The sequence below is a fragment of the Sceloporus occidentalis genome, unplaced genomic scaffold (assembly GCF_023333645.1).
Source record: "Sceloporus occidentalis isolate IW3139 unplaced genomic scaffold, rSceOcc1.0.p SCAF_126, whole genome shotgun sequence".
NCBI lineage: Eukaryota > Metazoa > Chordata > Lepidosauria > Squamata > Phrynosomatidae > Sceloporus > Sceloporus occidentalis.
Window position 1 is genome coordinate 58,460 of NW_028317106.1, and position 18,279 is coordinate 76,738.

Here is an 18,279-nt window from a genome sequence, read left to right on the forward strand (position 1 = left end):
CATGTTCCTTAGACACCCCCCCCCGGTCCCTCTGTGGCTCTGTTTACAGTTTAAAATATTTCCTGTTTGCAGGATCTACATGGTTATTCCTCCCCAGGCAGCTGCCAATTAGTGTCAGTTTGTTCAGACAGCCTTTGTCAGGGTGAAGGAAAAAGTTGTGAACTGCAACAGAAACTTGCCTAATGCTGGTTCTGCCAGACTGCCTTAATTTTAGGCTGACAGTTTACATTTCTTAATAACAATTACTCTGCTTCACATACAAAAAGCTCACAGGAGACTTCAGCTAACAAACAGACTGACCGAACGAGCCGTGGCGGCAGCCGTTCCTTCCGCTGCTCCAAACAGCCGGCTCGCAGTAACTCATTAAACGCCGGGAACGTCCTCGCTTTCTCTCCGTGGGGTTAAGTGAATGAATGAAATGTTCTTAAGACATTCTAACTGATTACTGTCTGGGAGAAATCCCTGAGCGCTTGGCGTACACGGGAACGCCGCTGTATTAAACCACTTTGTCCAATTTATTTAACACCGATCTGATGACAAAAACAAAGCACGTTATTCAGCTTTAAGTCACGAGGTCGTAGAAGGTAATGGCCTGTAACAAGGCATCGCACATCTCCTCGTTTCTCTTCTGGCTCCGTGTCTGGAATTGGTGGCGATAGCGCAGGATAAGCTCCTGGGAAAAGGTCACCCACGGCTTTCCCGGGGAGACGGATGCATTAATGAGCTGCTTCACTGTGTCCACGCCGCTAGTGCGGGATTCACCCACCATCAGCCCAAAGTGTTTTCCCACTGTGGTTCGAGCCATGCTGACGACACGGTGATCCCCATCTGCTGCATAGCGCATGTTCAGCAGGGAATAGAGCGTGGCTTCCACCATGTGCAGGTGCAACGTGACCGGGAACAGGCTGCTGTTCTGAACGGGGATCCCGGGTTTCTCCAGAACATAAAAATCTGCTCTTGGGATCTTAGACACAACCTGAGAGATCTACAAAGGGGGCAAAGGAGCCTTGATTAACATGGAAGCGAACGAATCACACGATTCTCATTCTGGTAACTGACACTTACGTCTTCCAGGTAGACGTGGCCGTGGTAGGTCCCTTTCATGAATCGGTAAAACTCTTCTTGCTGCCAATCGCACACGTTCATATTCCGCTCCATGTGCGCCCAGGCCATTTTTTGGGTACCAAATACAATGGAAACAACGCTTTCTGCAGCCTAGAATGAAATACACGCCACACGTAATCAAGTCACCTCCGTGATAAACCCACATCCACGTTTCAATGCATGTTCTTTTAGGTGCTCCTGAGACACTGAATCTCTACTCCCCATTTGCTCAGAACATATCTGCCAGGGGTAATTCCTTCAAAAGTGAGGCAGTTTATTAAGCGCCTGGGCAAAAAGCTCAATACATCCCGTATCCTTCACCGAGACACCCACAAAATCTATTCTACGCAAACCCGTGGAAATTCATATTAATATCTTTCAGAATTCCGAACGTTTCACAGATTCACTCGGTCTGTGGCAGGCGAAAGGGCCGTTTCTTTCTAATCAATTGTTAATTTTGTGGTTCCTTCACAGACCCGGATTAAACGTATTGGCTCTGCTGGGCCACGGGCCTGCTTTCGTTATGTGCGTGCGCAGATGGCACTCACCTCCAGCCGCTCTGCAGGAATGCTGGGTTTCACGAGTCTCGATGGGGCTCTTCCCTCGGGTTTTCGCTCCTTTCTTTGCTCTCTGGAAGCCGCATCAAGAATGGAGTCAAACACTTTGACGGCAATTTTGGATTGGAAGTAAGGAACTTGAACCAAACTGTCCAGGTCGAGGAAGGGGCCGTGCTGCTTCCTGTACTGCACCAGACTGGAGGACTTCTTCCCCCGTAAGAGTTTGATGCTGGAAAGCTCGCCCTCTGAAGCATTGTTCAGGGTGTCCAGGATGGCATCTCGCTCTCCCTCCGTATACGCCTCGTTCAGCCCAACTCTTGCATCCTCTGTTCGGTGCTCGGCCGGGGTGCTCCTCACTTCTAGGCTCCCCTGGGCCTTCGCCAGACATCTGGCACAGTGAACAAGTCTGAGTGCCTGAGCCGCAGTTTGCCACGAAAGGCCTCTGCCTGGAAACCCCAAGCAAGGAAGACGTGAGAATAGGAAGGGAGCTCCCATCAACTGCATAATATTCTTACCATAAACATCATTCTATTCTCTACACTATAATCCCATCACGCACTGTGTCCTGTTCTTACCATAGACATCATCTATTCGCTACATACACTGTGTCCTACTCCCATCACACACAGCCCAAAGCACACGACACCCCCCCGGCGAGCTGTACTGAGTATAATTAAGTATAGTTTAAGGTTACCTGCACTCAGCGCAATTTGTACGGATCTGATCATCTCTAAACCATGTGACCTTCCTCCAATTCGCTGGGTGGCAACAAACCAAAGCTTCCCTCCTCAACAAAGAGCTCGGAAGGAAGGTTCCGCCTGCAATCCACACACAGCACATTGTGAACTAACATTAATCCCCGCCCCTTATCGCCCATAAACCAAACTCCACCTCTAAATATCACCCACTATACATAAACCCCACGCCCTAAATATCACCCAAAGTCCTAACTCCACCTCTAAATAGCACCCCTATACTGTTTAGTTTGTCCAATCCCTCTCTCCTCCTCTCCTGTTATCTCTCTCTCTCCTCCCTTGATGCCCGTCTTCTCTCCTGATATCTCTCTCTCTCCTCCCCTGATGCCCGTCTTCTCTCCTGTTATCTCTCTCTCTCCTCCCCTGATGCCCCTGTCTTCTCTCCTGTTATCGCTCTCTCTCCTCCCCTGATGCCACTGTCTTCTCTCCTGTTATCTCTCTCTCTCCTCCCCTGATGCCCCTGTCTTCTCTCCTGTTATCTCTCTCTCTCCTCCCCTGATGCCCCTGTCTTCTCTCCTGTTATCTCTCTCTCTCCTCCCCTGATGCCCCTGTCTTCTCTCCTGTTATCTCTCTCTCCTCCCCTGATGCCCCTGTCTTCTCTCCTGTTATCGCTCTCTCTCCTCCTCTGATGCCGCTGTCTCCTCTCCTGTTATCGCTCTCTCTCCTCCTCTGATGCCGCTGTCTCCTCTCCTGTTATCGCTCTCTCTCCTCCTCTGATGCCGCTGTCTCCTCTCCTGTTATCTCTCTCCTCCCCTGATGCCCCTCTTTTCTAGGAGGTCAGAGTGTTTGCTGGGTATGAGGTATTATTGCCCCGATAATGTGTATAGAAACAGCAGGGAATGACTTTATAAATTAAACGAGGCAAGTAAAACCCATTATAAATCCTGACCTCCTGCTGTGGGGTGGAATGTAAGTAAAGGTGACCCGGAGAGGGGTTAACCAGGCTGTTTAACTCAGTGGGAGCTGTGCCACACGAAGCCACTGGCGGCTAACCAGCAGCATATAACCCATGCAGGAAGCTGCACTCCTCGTCCTGGAGGCGGATTCGGCCTCAGGTACAGACATAGTGGCCGAGTGCCTGGTTCAGGGTTACAGTCTGGTGAACCCGTCCAGCTCACCGTCACTCACATTCCACCCCGCAGCAGGCAGCCGGGCAGCAGGGACGTGAGCGAAGCCTTCCTGAAAAAAAGGGGAATTTGCAGTTATTGTGGTTGGGTGGGAGTGGCTGTGTCAGGCTGAGAGGGGATTGGCTGTGTCAGGCTCAGCAGGGTGTGGCTGTAAAATATATGGAGACTATAACTTCTAGTCTGTAGCTGCGAAAGGTCACTGACATACACTGCAGCAACAAGTTCTGCACTCCGACTCTGTACTCTCAGCCAGCACCGGACTCTGCATTCCTACTCTGTACTCTCAGCCAGCACCTCACTCCCACTCTGTACTCTCAGCCAGTACCGCACTCTGCACGTATTACTCCCTCTCAGGAAAACGATGGCAAACACCAGGAAGCAGCTTCTGGATTTACTAAAACTGCCGGAGAACTCTGAGTGTGCGGACTGCGGAGAGCCAGGTAAGAGCAGCTCGGTGACACCTTCCATACAGCCCTCTCCTGTGGCAGTAAACAGGACTTTTTCACAAACCTTGTTACATGAGGTAGCAATAGGCTGTGTACTAACGCTTGTAATTGTAGTTAGACGTGGAACAGCCTTCCAGTGAACTGTGACAATCGTTCATATGCCTCTCAGTGTCCGGGAACACATCCGTGTCTTTACCCCTGTACACTCTGACCAGCAGAGCCCCACGCCAGTCTGCTTAAGCCTGCTGGTATATAAAAGAAAAACAGCCCAAATTCCACGTGTAAAAATGTAGAAAAATTATAATAACAATAAATACTCCCCAAAGCCTGCTGGTATCAGGAATAACTCCTATTACTCAGAGCCTGCTGAGAGGTGATCCTGTCAATTTACAGGACTGGACTTGGCCCTGTTGCTTTAAGACCAATGGCCAAGCAAAGTTTGTGCTGCTGCCAGACACGACCAGGCACTATGCCCCTACACACTTGCACCGTTTGGCCACGCGAGAGGCAATAAACGTAAATGAATGGGCATTTGCCAGACAGCCAGTATACGGAGGTTTAGTAGCTTCCGAGATTTTTTCCATAACATGCAAATTAATGTGACGCCACATAATCCCTGCAGCCTTTGACGAGCCAAGTCCCTGCACTGTGATTGTGCACTCGTGCAAGGCACTCGCTGCTCACACATGACATCATTTGTGTTGACTTCCCATAAACATTTGTCTTAAGCTAAAATGCATCTCGACCTCAGCCTGAGCATTTCATGCCCTTCCTTTTTACGAGAAACCCTCCTAACATCAAGTGGTTTAATACAGGGAGGGCTAATATTTCAGAGTCTTCTGTTATATTCCACGCTCGTTCCTTCTACATGCAGCGAAGACACTATGGAACTTTTCTCCATAAATTGGTATTCAGCGGAGAATGTAGGAAGCAGTAAAGGTTTAGGGATTAGCGTTAAATATCTGTAGACGTGAACGTGCGTGTAAGCTCGGTGCCCAGATGGCGCATGTTGTGGTCTCACAGTTCCTTCTACCACTTGTGCAAGATGAAGGGGCAGAGAGGCTTCCTGAATAGAAACTGCTGATCCAGCAGAAAGTGGAGAAATCTCTCCAATTGCACAAGATACACGGATCGCATCCGGCCATAACAGGGCTGAAAGGGCAGAATAACAGGAGCCCAATGGCAGTAACCTTAGGGCCGGAATCATGGCTCCGCACAGTAACCACGTTTTCATGGGGCAGCCTCGTAACACCTGCCCTAGTCTGCCCCAAACCTTGTGCTATGTACCCTGCACTTCAAAAATGGAGTGATGGCGGATACTGGACGAGAGAGAACGCCTCGGAGGGGATGCTGATCAGCGCTTTCTTCTCTTTCAGATCCGGAGTGGGTATCGGGCACGCTCGGGGTTTTCATCTGCTTGCAGTGCTCTGGAATTCACAGAAACCCGTCAATTGGAAAAGTGAAGTCTGTGCAGTTAGATAACTGGGAAGACGACACCGTTCAGGTAAAAATAAATCTGTTTTGTTTTCCCCTTTCCCTAAAAGCACAGAATAGTTCATGAGGTTGCCAGCAGGCCAGCGTTAAGGGTACGTTTAGCTGGTCTTTGGAGAGAGTTCTGTGCCCAAAGTCCCAAATGTAATTATTGCCACCAAACCTTTCACCTGTTCCAAAGCATATAGAGCACCAAAACCTCTTCTTTGCCTCTGTGGAAGGACCTCGGAAAGTACTAGAACATTTTATGTGTGAGGAGAGCGCTGGAAACTTTTTTCTCCCTTCGGTGTGAGGAGAGCGCCGGAGACCTTTTCTCCCTCCGGTGTGAGGAGAGCGCCGGAGACCTTTTCTCCCTCCGGTGTGAGGAGAGCGCCGGAGACCTTTTCTCCCTCCGGTGTGAGGAGAGCGCCGGAGACCTTTTCTCCCTCCGGTGTGAGGAGAGCGCCGGAGACCTTTTCTCCCTCCGGTGTGAGGAGAGCGCCGGAGACCTTTTCTCCCTCCGGTGTGAGGAGAGCGCCGGAGACCTTTTCTCCCTCCGGTGTGAGGAGAGCGCCGGAGACCTTTTCTCCCTCCGGTGTGAGGAGAGCGCCGGAGACCTTTTCTCCCTCCGGTGTGAGGAGAGCGCCGGAAACCTTTTCTCCCTCCGGTGTGAGGAGAGCGCCGGAGACCTTTTCTCCCTCCGGTGTGAGGAGAGCGCCGGAGACCTTTTCTCCCTCCGGTGTGAGGAGAGCGCCGGAGACCTTTTCTCCCTCCGGTGTGAGGAGAGCGCCGGAGACCTTTTCTCCCTCCGGTGTGAGGAGAGCGCCGGAGACCTTTTCTCCCTCCGGTGTGAGGAGAGCGCCGGAGACCTTTTCTCCCTCCGGTGTGAGGAGAGCGCCGGAGACCTTTTCTCCCTCCGGTGTGAGGAGAGCGCCGGAGACCTTTTCTCCCTCCGGTGTGAGGAGAGCGCCGGAGACCTTTTCTCCCTCCGGTGTGAGGAGAGCGCCGGAGACCTTTTCTCCCTCCGGTGTGAGGAGAGCGCCGGAGACCTTTTCTCCCTCCGGTGTGAGGAGAGCGCCGGAGACCTTTTCTCCCTCCGGTGTGAGGAGAGCGCCGGAAACCTTTTCTCCCTCCGGTGTGAGGAGAGCGCCGGAGACCTTTTCTCCCTCCGGTGTGAGGAGAGCGCCGGAGACCTTTTCTCCCTCCGGTGTGAGGAGAGCGCCGGAGACCTTTTCTCCCTCCGGTGTGGGAGAGCAGTAGGGCCTTTTCTTCCCATGGTGCGGGGGAGTACAGGAATCTTTACGTTGGCTTGTGCCGGGAACCTCTCCTGTAGTCTGGGGGTTGGGGCCAAATATGTTTGTGAATTTGCAATAGCTGCATCATGTAATATCATATGGGGCATGAAGTCATTTAAAGGTCCAAATCTGTGATTTTACTTTGTTCCAGTTTCTGAAAGAGCACGGGAATAAAAAAGCAAAAGAAAAGTACGAAGCCTTTGTTCCTCCTTTTTACTACAGGCCACGAGCCAGGGATTGCATGTAAGTTGGGACATATAACACACAGCGTGAGACAGCAGCTAGAGGTGGAGAGTCTGATAGACAGGGGCCACCAATTTCAGACATCGGTGTCTCGAAGCTGAGAGGGAGCAGCCATATGACACCCCCCGGTCTCCACTAGTGACTCCTTTCAATGATTATCTTTTATTCTGCTCAGGGTCTTGAAGGAACAGTGGATAAAAGCAAAATATGAACGTGAAGAATTCATATCCGACGAAGAGTCTCCCTATACGACAGGTAAAATCCAACATTTCATCAGCAAGTAATCAAAGTATTCCCAGGCCTCACAAGGCCATATTAATATATATTAATACACCCACATCATGCGTGAACATCTGTCTTTTGTATTTGCGCACGTGTGTTCCAGTAGTTTTCACTTTCTATTGTTTCGGGGAGCGGCTGACTAATGTTCCGTTTTGATTCACACGATGCTTTAAACCGGAGGGTTGAGGTTTGTAAATATGGTGGGAAGTCTATCCTGGGTCAGCGTGATGTATTCCGGCTGCCTGCTCTCGGCTTTGTCTATCACTGTACCAACGAAACACGTCACCTTCTTTAAGTGGACTCTCTGCTTACCCATGTTTCCCTTAAGGACATAAAGAGGGAAACCTGTGGAAGAAAGGGCGCGATCGTAAACAGTTTCTAGAGCGGCGTTTTGTCTTCTCCGGGAGAGAAAAAGTCCTTAAATATTACATTAATAACGTGAGTATTAAGATTGTGGACTTATACAATGACGAAGGTCACTCTGCATCCTAATAAAGTTTGCTTTTTAAAATCTATACTATTTTGTTTTTCAGCATGCAGACCCTAAAGGAACAATTCCTATCCAGAGCCTAAATGCCACATTTCAGGCTGAGAAGATCGGACATGCCCATGGACTGGAGATCACATATATAAAGGACGAGCAGACCAGGAACTTATTTGTGTACCATGATGAAGGACAGGTGAGCGACTGCTGTTTGATCCAGCTTCAATATAAATGTAATCTAAGCAGGAATGTTAAGTTACTTGTTACATAGAAGAGCTGCGGTTCTGGGATAGGTCTGTGCAGATCTCCTGCGCTCGGTGTCGGGAGATGAAGAGCTGCGGTTCTGGGATAGGTCTGTGCAGATCTCCTGCGCTCGCTGTCGGGAGATGAAGAGCTGCGGTTCTGGGATAGGTCTGTGCAGATCTCCTGCGCTCGGTGTCGGGAGATGAAGAGCTGCGGTTCTGGGATAGGTCTGTGCAGATCTCCTGCGCTCGGTGTCGGGAGATGAAGAGCTGCGGTTCTGGGATAGGTCTGTGCAGATCTCCTGCGCTCGGTGTCGGGAGATGAAGAGCTGCGGTTCTGGGATAGGTCTGTGCAGATCTCCTGCGCTCGGTGTCGGGAGATGAAGAGCTGCGGTTCTGGGATAGGTCTGTGCAGATCTCCTGCGCTCGCTGTCGGGAGATGAAGAGCTGCGGTTCTGGGATAGGTCTGTGCAGATCTCCTGCGCTCGCTGTCGGGAGATGAAGAGCTGCGGTTCTGGGATAGGTCTGTGCAGATCTCCTGCGCTCGGTGTCGGGAGATGAAGAGCTGCGGTTCTGGGATAGGTCTGTGCAGATCTCCTGCGCTCGCTGTCGGGAGATGAAGAGCTGCGGTTCTGGGATAGGTCTGTGCAGATCTCCTGCGCTCGGTGTCCGATTCCCTCACCCTATTAGCCTCCACCACTTCTGCTGGCAGATGAAGGCACGCTACAAACTGTAGGGTTTATCAGCTGGAGTTCCCAGTTGATTTGTCGCGTCGGCTGCAATCCAAGACTGTCAGGAAATGTTTGTCTGAACAGTGTCTTTATCGTGATGCAGGAAATAGTGACCTGGTTCAACGTGCTACGGGCGGCTCGATTCACTTACCTGAAGGGAGCGTTTCCGGCAGTCCCAGAGGAAGAGGTAAAGGCAGAGTACTGAATGCTTTGCACGAGTTTACGTGGTGGTATGCTTCTTTCTTCTATTATCTGTATAACCTGATATTTATAGAAACACAAAGCTGCACCACATATTGAGTCAGTTGTAGTCTACAGACCTTCTCATTGGGTACAACAGGTATGAACATATGAGGGATGGAGGTCATATATAAACATATGTATACGTTTATATATTACGCTATGCCCGTGACCCGGGTGAAAGGGCCCTACACATTTCCCATGCACAGAAGGTGATTGTTCACAATTTACAAGACCTACGATGTTGCCAGACTGAGCCGGTCGCCCAGCATTCTTTCCCGTCTCTCAGCGCCTTGCACACTTCCTTCTACTGAATCGAGTGAAGTCCCTGTGCTGATGTGCGGACAGACAATACACGAGACAAAGCCCTGGCGGGACTGCAAAGAGACTCCATTAGCACAGCAGCAAGGGGAACTCGGGGCCTGGTATATGAACAAAGACTAGTGCCCCCCCATTGGGGTAACAGGCTGCTCACGTACGGAAGAGCTTTAAACTTGAGAGAGCCTTACAGTAGTTGGGGTAGGATTGACTTTCACTCTTGGTGAAGGAAGGATACTTTGACATAAAAGATACATAGAGGTATCCCCAGGGGTAAGGAATGGTTCTGGTGTAGGGATCTACTCAAGGTGGTTGTATCTACATACTAATTATTCATTTAGGTCAGCGCTCTACACAGTGCCAAGTAGATTATTACATATGTATGTTTTACACGCATAGAATTACACCTGTAGCTTGTCAGCAGATAGAGGAAATGTGAACACGCTAATTTCCCTTTCAGCTCATCCCGCGGATTACACGAAATTATTCCAAAGCTGGATACATGGAGAAAACCGGTCCCAGGGTAAGATCTGTTACGTGGATCGGCAGCAGCATGGCCCCGTATGTGAGCCTGCATTTAATGATGCCAGGAATTGCACTTTAATTGGTAACAAGCATCCCGTGGTATTTCCGGAGACCCTAGTAACCTGCAGGTGTCACGAAGCCTATTTAACAAACGAGTACACGTTGAACCAATTCGGAATACATTGTAAATCCCTCTCGGTTTCTTACAGCAAAGGGAAGCTTTCAGGAAGCGATGGTTTAACTTGGATTCTGAGGAGCGAAAACTGCTTTACTACAAGAAACCTTTGGTAACGGCAACGCTTTCCACATTATTATGGGAATAAAATGAGTAACAGCTGCAGATACGGGTTCTGGGTAATGGCCCTCCTTATACCGTTATCACACGACACACAGATCTTCTGCGCAGCCGGGGATTCTGGGTAACAACCCCCCATTAACCCATAATCACCCCCAGCATACAGAACACCGCTGCAGCCTGGGATTTGGGGTAATAACCCCCCCTTACCCCATAATCACCCGGGATACAGAGCTCTCCCTGCAGTGGGTTTCCAAATATAATTTAGCGTTCGGTGTCGTGTTATTGGTTTTCTAGGATGCCTTTCCACAAGGTGGAATCTTTTTAGGAAGTAAAGAACAAGGATACCGGGTCTTAGAAGGTTTACCTGAAGGAACAAGAAGAAATAAGAGGGATGCTGTGATCATCATCAAAACACCAGACAGGGAATTTAAATTGACTTGTGAGAACACCAGAGATCAGAAAGAGTGGCTGAAGGCTCTGACCCAAGTCATATCCCGGCCAACGACCGCACAGGACATGGACGGTAATTCCCCGACCTCACGACTCACGTTATGCGAGTGTTAGCGGCTTGTTCAGCGAAATCACAAACCAGCACCGAGCAAAGTGCCACCAGAAATGGTCACTCCCTTGGCATAATCCTTTTAACAATAACTTGGTATCTTGAAATATGATTTTAAACAATTTACATACAACACGCTTAAATATTATGTTTTTTTCTTACAGAGGAGAAACGCTTCCGAAAAACGCATCACAAATAGATTAGATGGGAAACTTCAGACAAGAAATCTAAGGTTCCCGTGTAAATTAGGCCTTTATTTAACAATTAACAGCTGCATGGACTGGGCCGATATATACTGGAGAGAAGACGTTTACACCACGTGGAGCAATAATCACCGAGCCTGCCCAAAGGCACAGAACTAGGAATACCCGGCCACGGCAGAGACTGTGTAATTCCGCATAGCATCGAGACACTAAACGTGGCCTTACAGGTTGGGCTCTCTTAACGGGACGGCACTGTGAGCCCAGCAGCTGGAAGAGCCCAGAGGATGCGTGTGCAGCTGTCCGTGGCATTCAGATGGCTCTCAGGACTGTAGAGGAACTTATTTACAAAACCAGCCCCATGGAGGCCAGGGACGACATCTGCAGCCTTTCAGTAACACTATTTGGGTCACTAATTCAGACACATGAAGCTTGTCCTTATATAATATATATATATATATATATATATATATATATATATATATATTATACGTTGCGGAAACACGGAAAGCCTCTGGCAGGAAAGTAGGGTGTGATATATAGATTTTGTTGGTTTTAAAGGATAGAATTATCACAAATCAAAAGATACTCTACACCACTATACAACGGCAACCACCTTGTCACATAACTTCAGCAAAAGGTGATGAAAGGCTGGCTCACAGAAGCTTACAGTCTAAATATACATGTGGAAGGACAGGTAAGACGGGCCCTTCCAATCAGCTTACATCATAATTTTACTTCCATGTTTCAGGTCATGGTCCTGCTGTGCTTCAGCTGGCGGACGGCACCCTGACATTATCCTGTATGATGTGTCGATAAAGTTGGGAATTCATTGTCCCCTCGATGATGGGAAGCTGTCCAACCCAGAGGCAGCAAAGCAGCCCAAAATGTTACTTCCTTCTCCCACATCACCTTCTTACACCATATATCGTGCTGCGTGTTCTTCCCGAACAATTCAGCCTTAGTTTTTTCTGTCCACAAAACATTTTCCTGACCGTGCTGTGGAGTCAAGCTGCTCTTTGGCAATCTTCAGGTACGCAACATTGTTTGTTTTTTTTTTGCAGAGCAGCGACTTCCTCCGAGGTGTCCCACCGCAGACTCCATGCCTGTTTAATGTTTTGCGTACGGGAGACTCATAAACAGAGATGTTAACTGGTTCCAATGATTGCTTTGAGGCTTTTGCTGTTACTGCCGGGTTCTTTTTTTTACCCCATTGAGCATTCTGCGCCGTGCCCTTGGAGTCACCTTGGCTGGGCGTCCACTTCTGGGGAGAGGAGGCAGAGCACTAAATCTCCTCCATTTACACACAATTTATATAACTGCAGACTGATTAATATATAAACTCTTTGTAACCCTTTCCAGCTTTTTTTTGCAAGGTATGGTTCACTTCAGCAGATGCTTCTAGAGAAGAGCAAACCCAAAATGTTTGTGACAAAGTATCTCTAAATCTCACCTCCGATCCCATTTCATTGATTGGACACCAGGTTTGATAACCCCTGACTCCAAATAGCTTTTGTTGAAGTGATTAGCCTTGGGGTTCACCCACTTTTTCCAAGCCACGCTGTGAATGTGTAATTGATGTGTTCAATATGAACAAGAACAATAATTTGTGTTATTAGTTAAAACGTGTGTTTATTATTGTAACTTAGATGAAGATCATACAATGTTTTAAGACTAATTTATATTACTAGAGTCACAATTAGTGTCCCAGAATTATATCTGACACGGGAAGCTGCCTTTGTTCTGTACAGAACTGTTCTTAGACACACTTCTTTCTACTGCCGTCTCCGAATGCAAAGTAAACATTGAGTTCGCAAAGTGCTTGTGTAATAGTCTCAGCTCACTGGAGCACGTGAGCTGAGACTAGTAGTCTCAGCTCACTGGAGTACTGCTTAGGTTACAAGGGAGTGTAGCAATGTAGGTGAAATTTCATCATGTATTTCCTCACTGGATTAGCTTCTATCACCTCTGCTGGAAAGCTGTTCCACTCTTCTACTAACCTCTCAGTAAAGTATAACTTCCTGTCATTCTATTTAAGCCTCTGGCCCTCTAGTGTTAGATTACCGCCTATTGTTGTAACATTTATCCTCTTTTGAAATAAAGGTCCCTCCTTTGTTACATCCCTTTATGTATGTAAATGTCTCTTTACCATCCCCTTTTAGTCGCCTCCTCTGAACTCTCTCCAGAATATCAATATCCTTCTGGGGGCTCCAGACCGATACATAATACTCTAGGTGAGGCTGGACGGGAGATCTGGAAACGGGGGCAGATCGGCCTCCCTATTTTTGCTACCAACGCCCTCGCTATACACCAGCACTCTGCTTGCTTTATCCGCCTCCCTTTGGCACTCCCCTCCACTTGCTTTCAGTTTCGTTTATTTAATCTACGATGGCGGAGGACAGGCAGTTGCTGCTCAGGCTGCAGCCCAATGACCTGACCTGCTCTATCTGTATAAGCCACTATACTTTCCCGACCACACTGCCATGTGGGCATACCTTCTGCAAAAACTGCATTGAGAGATACTGGCAAGAGAAAACCAGACTCATCTGCCCAATGTGCCAGACATCATTCGAAAAGAAGCCGGAGCTCAACAAGAACACAGATATCGCCTCTCTACTGGAGATTCTACGCAAACCAAATAACAGGACCCACAAGGACTGCCAGTCCTGCACCGGCCGAGGAGCACTAAAACTGTGTTTACCATGCATGGCCCCTCTGTGCAAAGACCACCTCCTGCTCCACAGTGAGGATACGCTAGGACAGCGACACCTGCTGGTGAATACGTTAACTGGCGGCTCCACCTGGCTGTGCAGGGACCATGAAGAAGGGCTGCAGTATTTCTGCGAGCCTCACTGCTCCCCCTTGTGTCCAGCCTGTGTAGTGCAGCATGAGGCTTGTAAACCTGAGCTCTTGCTGCATCGCTACGGGGCCAATAAGGTGAGCGGTATGGGGGGTGAGCGGTATGGGGGTGGGAGGGTTACTGGCGTTAGTTTCTCACGCATTCCCAAATATCTTTGTACGTATTTAATTCAAAGTGATGACATCAGAATCTAAGGCATACAGTTCCAAGAGGCTTAATGCTGTGTCTAACCCTAACCCACACTACTCCTAACCCCGGCCGAACCCCACGCCGCTCCTAACCCCCGCCGACCCCACGCAGCTCCTAACCCCAGGCCGACCCCACGCCGCTCCTAACCCCAGGCCGACCCCACGCCGCTCAACGTATTTCATTGTGCTTTTATGTGTGAAGGAAAAAATTCAAGAGAGGATTGCTGAAGTGAACAAAGATATCACAATAAAAGAGCACGAGATAATGGATTTGAAAAACGCTTATCAGGAATTCCAGGCAAGTAAAGGCAATATACAGATCAAAAAGAGGTTAAAAAAAAAGGCTGCGCTTAAAATAACAGATATAAGATAACCAATAATAGTTAATAAGCTGCTATGGTGAGAAGCTCTTAAAAGCGCATATAAAAACTCCCCCAACTAAATATGCAATAGTACAAATGTAAAACAAACAAACAAACAAAAAAAAGAGTATTTCTCTAACCAAGTGATTATAAAATATTAAATCTATAAAGTAACCTTAAAATACTTAAATTCAAGCGTGCATAGGTCGGTCAGCGCTTTTCAATCGATGTCTCTCAAATGCAGATATCGTATGAAATATAAAAGGCAAAGAGAGACATCATAGAGCAAAAAAAAACATCACTGTATAAAATAAAAATGTTAAAACCTATACACAGTCTGCTCACCGTATTATTATTGAAAAGCGCTGACCGACCTATGCACGCTTGAATGTAAGTATTTTAAGGTTACTTTATAATCTATAGATTTAATATTTTATAAGCGCTTGGTTAGAGAAATAAGCTTTTTTATTGTTTTACAAGTAAAGGCAATAACTATAAAGCCGCGATCACAGCGCGTGTCTGTGTGCGTGTCTGTCTCTGTCTGTCTCTGTGTGTGCGTGTCTGTCTCTGTGTGTGCATCTCTGTGTGTGTGTGTGTGTGCGTGGACAGCCAGGTGCGATTGCAGAGGGTGACAGCGGAATGCGAGCCGGATCTGAACTCTTCTCTTCAGAAAAGTTGAAAGTTTTTTTGTACAGAACGTTCACAGAGTGGATGCTGGAAGTGTCCGGGTCTCTACTAAACATGCATTGCGTGCTTTTAGATCCTAGTCTGTGATATTAAAGATAATCTCACCCGAGACTTCAGAGAGATGAGGGATTATATCGAGAAGCAGGAGCGGGCATCCTTTTGGAGAATTCAGATGGAGCGAGACAGAGCACAGAAGGGCATTCTGGGAGCTATCCAGCCCCTCACTGTCCAGATTGAGGAACTGAAGAAACTCAAAGCAGATCTGGAGGACAATCTACAAAATAACTGGATGGAAGTGCTGACGGTAACGGCACAGAATGCAGAACACACAGGGCAGATACCAGGGCCCCGGGGAATCCTACTGCGCCCCTGGGACCCTTACCCTTTCTTTCTCTCTCCGTGGTCTTGCTTTCCGTATAGCGCATGGTCTCTCCATGGTCCTTCTTTCTGTAGAGTGCATGGTCTCTCCGTGGTCTTGCTTTCTGTAGAGTGCATGGTCTCTCCGTGGTCTTGCTTTCTGTAGAGTGCATGGTCTCTCCGTGGTCTTGCTTTCTGTAGAGTGCATGGTCTCTCCGTGGTCCTGCCTTCTGTAGAGTGCATGCTCTCTCCGTGGTCCTGCTTTCTGTAGAGTGCATGCTCTCTCCGTGGTCTTGCTTTCTGTAGAGTGCATGGTCTCTCCGTGGTCTTGCTTTCTGTAGAGTGCATGCTCTCTCCGTGGTCTTGCTTTCTGTAAAGGGCATGGTCTCTCCGTGGTCCTGCCTTCTGTAGAGTGCATGCTCTCTCCGTGGTCCTGCTTTCTGTAGAGTGCATGCTCTCTCCGTGCTCCTTCTGTCTGTGTTCTGTATCAGCTGGATAGTGTCTCTAACTTTTTATTCCGTTGTTTTCAGGACACAAAGGAAAGCAATATCAGCCAAAGAGCATCTCCTGCAACGTGGCATACATCGATATTTGATGAAAACAGGATTATAGACACGACCCTTGTGATATCGGAAATTAAACAAAGTCTCCTTGCTCACGGTCTTCTAGAACAACGTCCCTGTCCACCAAAACAAGGTTTCTTGCCAACAAAATAAATAAGCAGACAAAAGTGAAGTCTCCTTAGGCTTATATCCATGTAATCTGTATGAATCTGTAATTATGGAGTAAGGTATGTTTTACCCAGAATCCCCTGGTGTGATGGGAGCTAAGGATGTAATTTGATTATGGGGTAGGTAGGATAGTGTGTCTATGCTTTATTATCATGCATATTATTAGTAAGTTAGATGGGTACCCAGAATCCCCTGGTGTAGCAGCATTCTATGCGATATTATTAGTAAGTTAGATGGGTACTCAGAATCCCCTGGTGTAGCAGCAATCTATGCGATATTATTATGCATATTATTAGTAACTTAAATGGGTACCCAAAAAGCCCTGGTGCCAGTCCGTGTCAACGCCATGCGGTTATGGGGTAAGGGAGGGGAATCAGTATTTGGTATCCCTTGGTGCAGCTGGAGGATGCCATATGATTAGGGTTAGGTAAGGTTGTTACTTTGCAGATGCAAATATTTGTATGAAGAGTAAATCTGCTGATGTGGCATGTAAGGTGTATCTTGTGGAAAACTAGATTATTCTGTCTGCACTCTGCTTTTAGTGTTTGAAGAAACAATTGGATCCCAGACAGTTCCATCTACTGGGACAGGGCACCCGGCAGTAAATGCGCCCCTGGAGATGGGGGACCCGGCAGTAAACGCGCCACTGGTGATGGGGGACCCGGCAGTAAACGCGCCACTGGTGACGGGGGACCCGGCAGTAAACGCGCCACTGGAGACGGGGGACTCGGCCGTAAACGCGCCACTGGAGACGGGGGACTCGGCCGTAAACGCGCCACTGGACACAGGGTACCGTAACCTTCTGCAGTGTAAGTAACATCTTTTACAAGCAAACTCAACCTACATGCTCAATGCGAGTGTGAGGCTTGGGAGGTCTCAGCATCACAGTAGCGCCCCCATGAGACCGGGGATGTCGTACGATGCAAATACTAGGGGGAGCCAGTGAGTTGTGATGGAGGTAAGAGGGCGCGCAGGCCGGAGCATCAGTCTGTGACTGTCTCACTGTGAGCTCTGAATACAGAGATATTGCCTGCTTACCCATATTTGCCCTCGTTTTATTAATTACTTTGTCGGCTATTGGAACATTCCAGTAAATCTGTCTCCTGGGCTCAGATACAGAATAAAGCAACACGTATGGAAAGTGGTAAATACACACTTCAGTTACGTCACCTTTCCTACAATGTCCTCGCCATATGTATAAAGTATGTGTGCATGAAGCCACAACGTGAGGTTTTCTGTAATTTCAGGGGCACGGAACTTATCCTTTGATCGTGAGACTGTCCATAACCGCTTGTCTCTGTTACAAAATTCCAAGACGGTGATTGTGACCGGCACGGTGAATAAGCACCCCAGACACTCCCGGAGATTTACCTGCAGTCAGGTGCTGTGCTGTGAAGGCTTCTCTGCCGGCTGCCACTACTGGGAGATTAACACCAAGGACAGCAACTCCTGGGCCATCGCGGCTGCAGCCAAAGAGATGGGCATTGAAGACAAATTGGGTCGAAATGGCTGCTCGTGGTGTGTGGAATGGAACAAGGAGCACCTGTCCACGTGGCACGCCAACGAGGCTATCATTATCCCCCATGGAAAGCCGGACACTGTGGGAGTCTTCCTCGACTGTGGAGAGAGGGTGATCACGTTTTATTCGGTGCAGGAGGCGGCCGTGACTCTGCTTCACTCTTACAGACTGGATTTCCAGACCGAAATCTTCCCCGCCGTTTGGCTGTTTGGCTTAAAAGCAGGAAATTCTTTAACGATAAAAGATTTAAGAAGGCTTTAGATTGTTAGCTCTTTGGTTCAGGGTTGTCATTTAACACATATATGTTATCCTCTACTTTTCTTTATGAATAAAGTCATTATCTACTCCCTAGACAATGCAATCTTGTACCCCAGTGAATAATTCACAAGGAGGCCTGAGATAACGCAGTCCCAAAAAGGCAGGCAAGACACGAACGCAGTGTATAGAAACCCTAAAACAGAGGAATATGGCCTATAGCCATGAGACCCCCCCCCCCCTGACATCATGATGGCTATAAGTGGAAAGTAATGTAAAGGAGGTTCAACCTCACTGAGAGTGTGAACACAAGGGCTTCAGGCAACGGCTGCATACATTTATCTCATATACACAGTAAATACCCAGGGGTTGCATATATTTACCTCATATACACGGTATATACCCAAGGGCTGCATATACTCACCTCATATACACGGTATATAC

The 18,279-nt window shown here is 48.2% G+C and overlaps 3 protein-coding genes across 3 annotated transcripts; 2 read left to right on the top strand and 1 right to left on the bottom strand.

Annotated features, from left to right (window-relative positions):
* Positions 1 to 562: 562 nt before the first annotated feature.
* On the bottom strand, positions 563 to 3,811 carry LOC149281864 (transcription elongation factor, mitochondrial-like). Its single transcript, XM_089498793.1, has 5 exons — positions 3,752 to 3,811; positions 3,535 to 3,595; positions 1,653 to 2,107; positions 1,066 to 1,215; positions 563 to 985 (listed from the first exon to the last, which is right to left on the bottom strand). The coding sequence occupies exons 1-5, from the start codon at positions 3,809 to 3,811 to the stop codon at positions 563 to 565; spliced, it is 1,149 nt and encodes a 382-aa protein (XP_089354919.1).
* A 93-nt stretch (positions 3,812 to 3,904) lies between these two features.
* Positions 3,905 to 10,681, top strand: LOC149281865 (arf-GAP with dual PH domain-containing protein 2-like). Its single transcript, XM_089498794.1, has 10 exons — positions 3,905 to 3,983; positions 5,366 to 5,493; positions 6,906 to 6,997; positions 7,173 to 7,252; positions 7,608 to 7,717; positions 7,813 to 7,959; positions 8,840 to 8,923; positions 9,755 to 9,817; positions 10,029 to 10,106; positions 10,412 to 10,681. The coding sequence occupies exons 1-10, from the start codon at positions 3,905 to 3,907 to the stop codon at positions 10,679 to 10,681; spliced, it is 1,131 nt and encodes a 376-aa protein (XP_089354920.1).
* Positions 10,682 to 13,264: 2,583 nt separating this feature from the next.
* On the top strand, positions 13,265 to 17,841 carry LOC149281866 (E3 ubiquitin/ISG15 ligase TRIM25-like). Its single transcript, XM_089498796.1, has 5 exons — positions 13,265 to 13,813; positions 15,047 to 15,277; positions 15,861 to 15,975; positions 16,604 to 16,870; positions 17,309 to 17,841. Exons 1-5 carry the CDS (start codon positions 13,265 to 13,267, stop codon positions 17,839 to 17,841), a joined length of 1,695 nt encoding a protein of 564 aa, XP_089354922.1.
* The last annotated feature ends 438 nt before the right edge of the window (positions 17,842 to 18,279 follow it).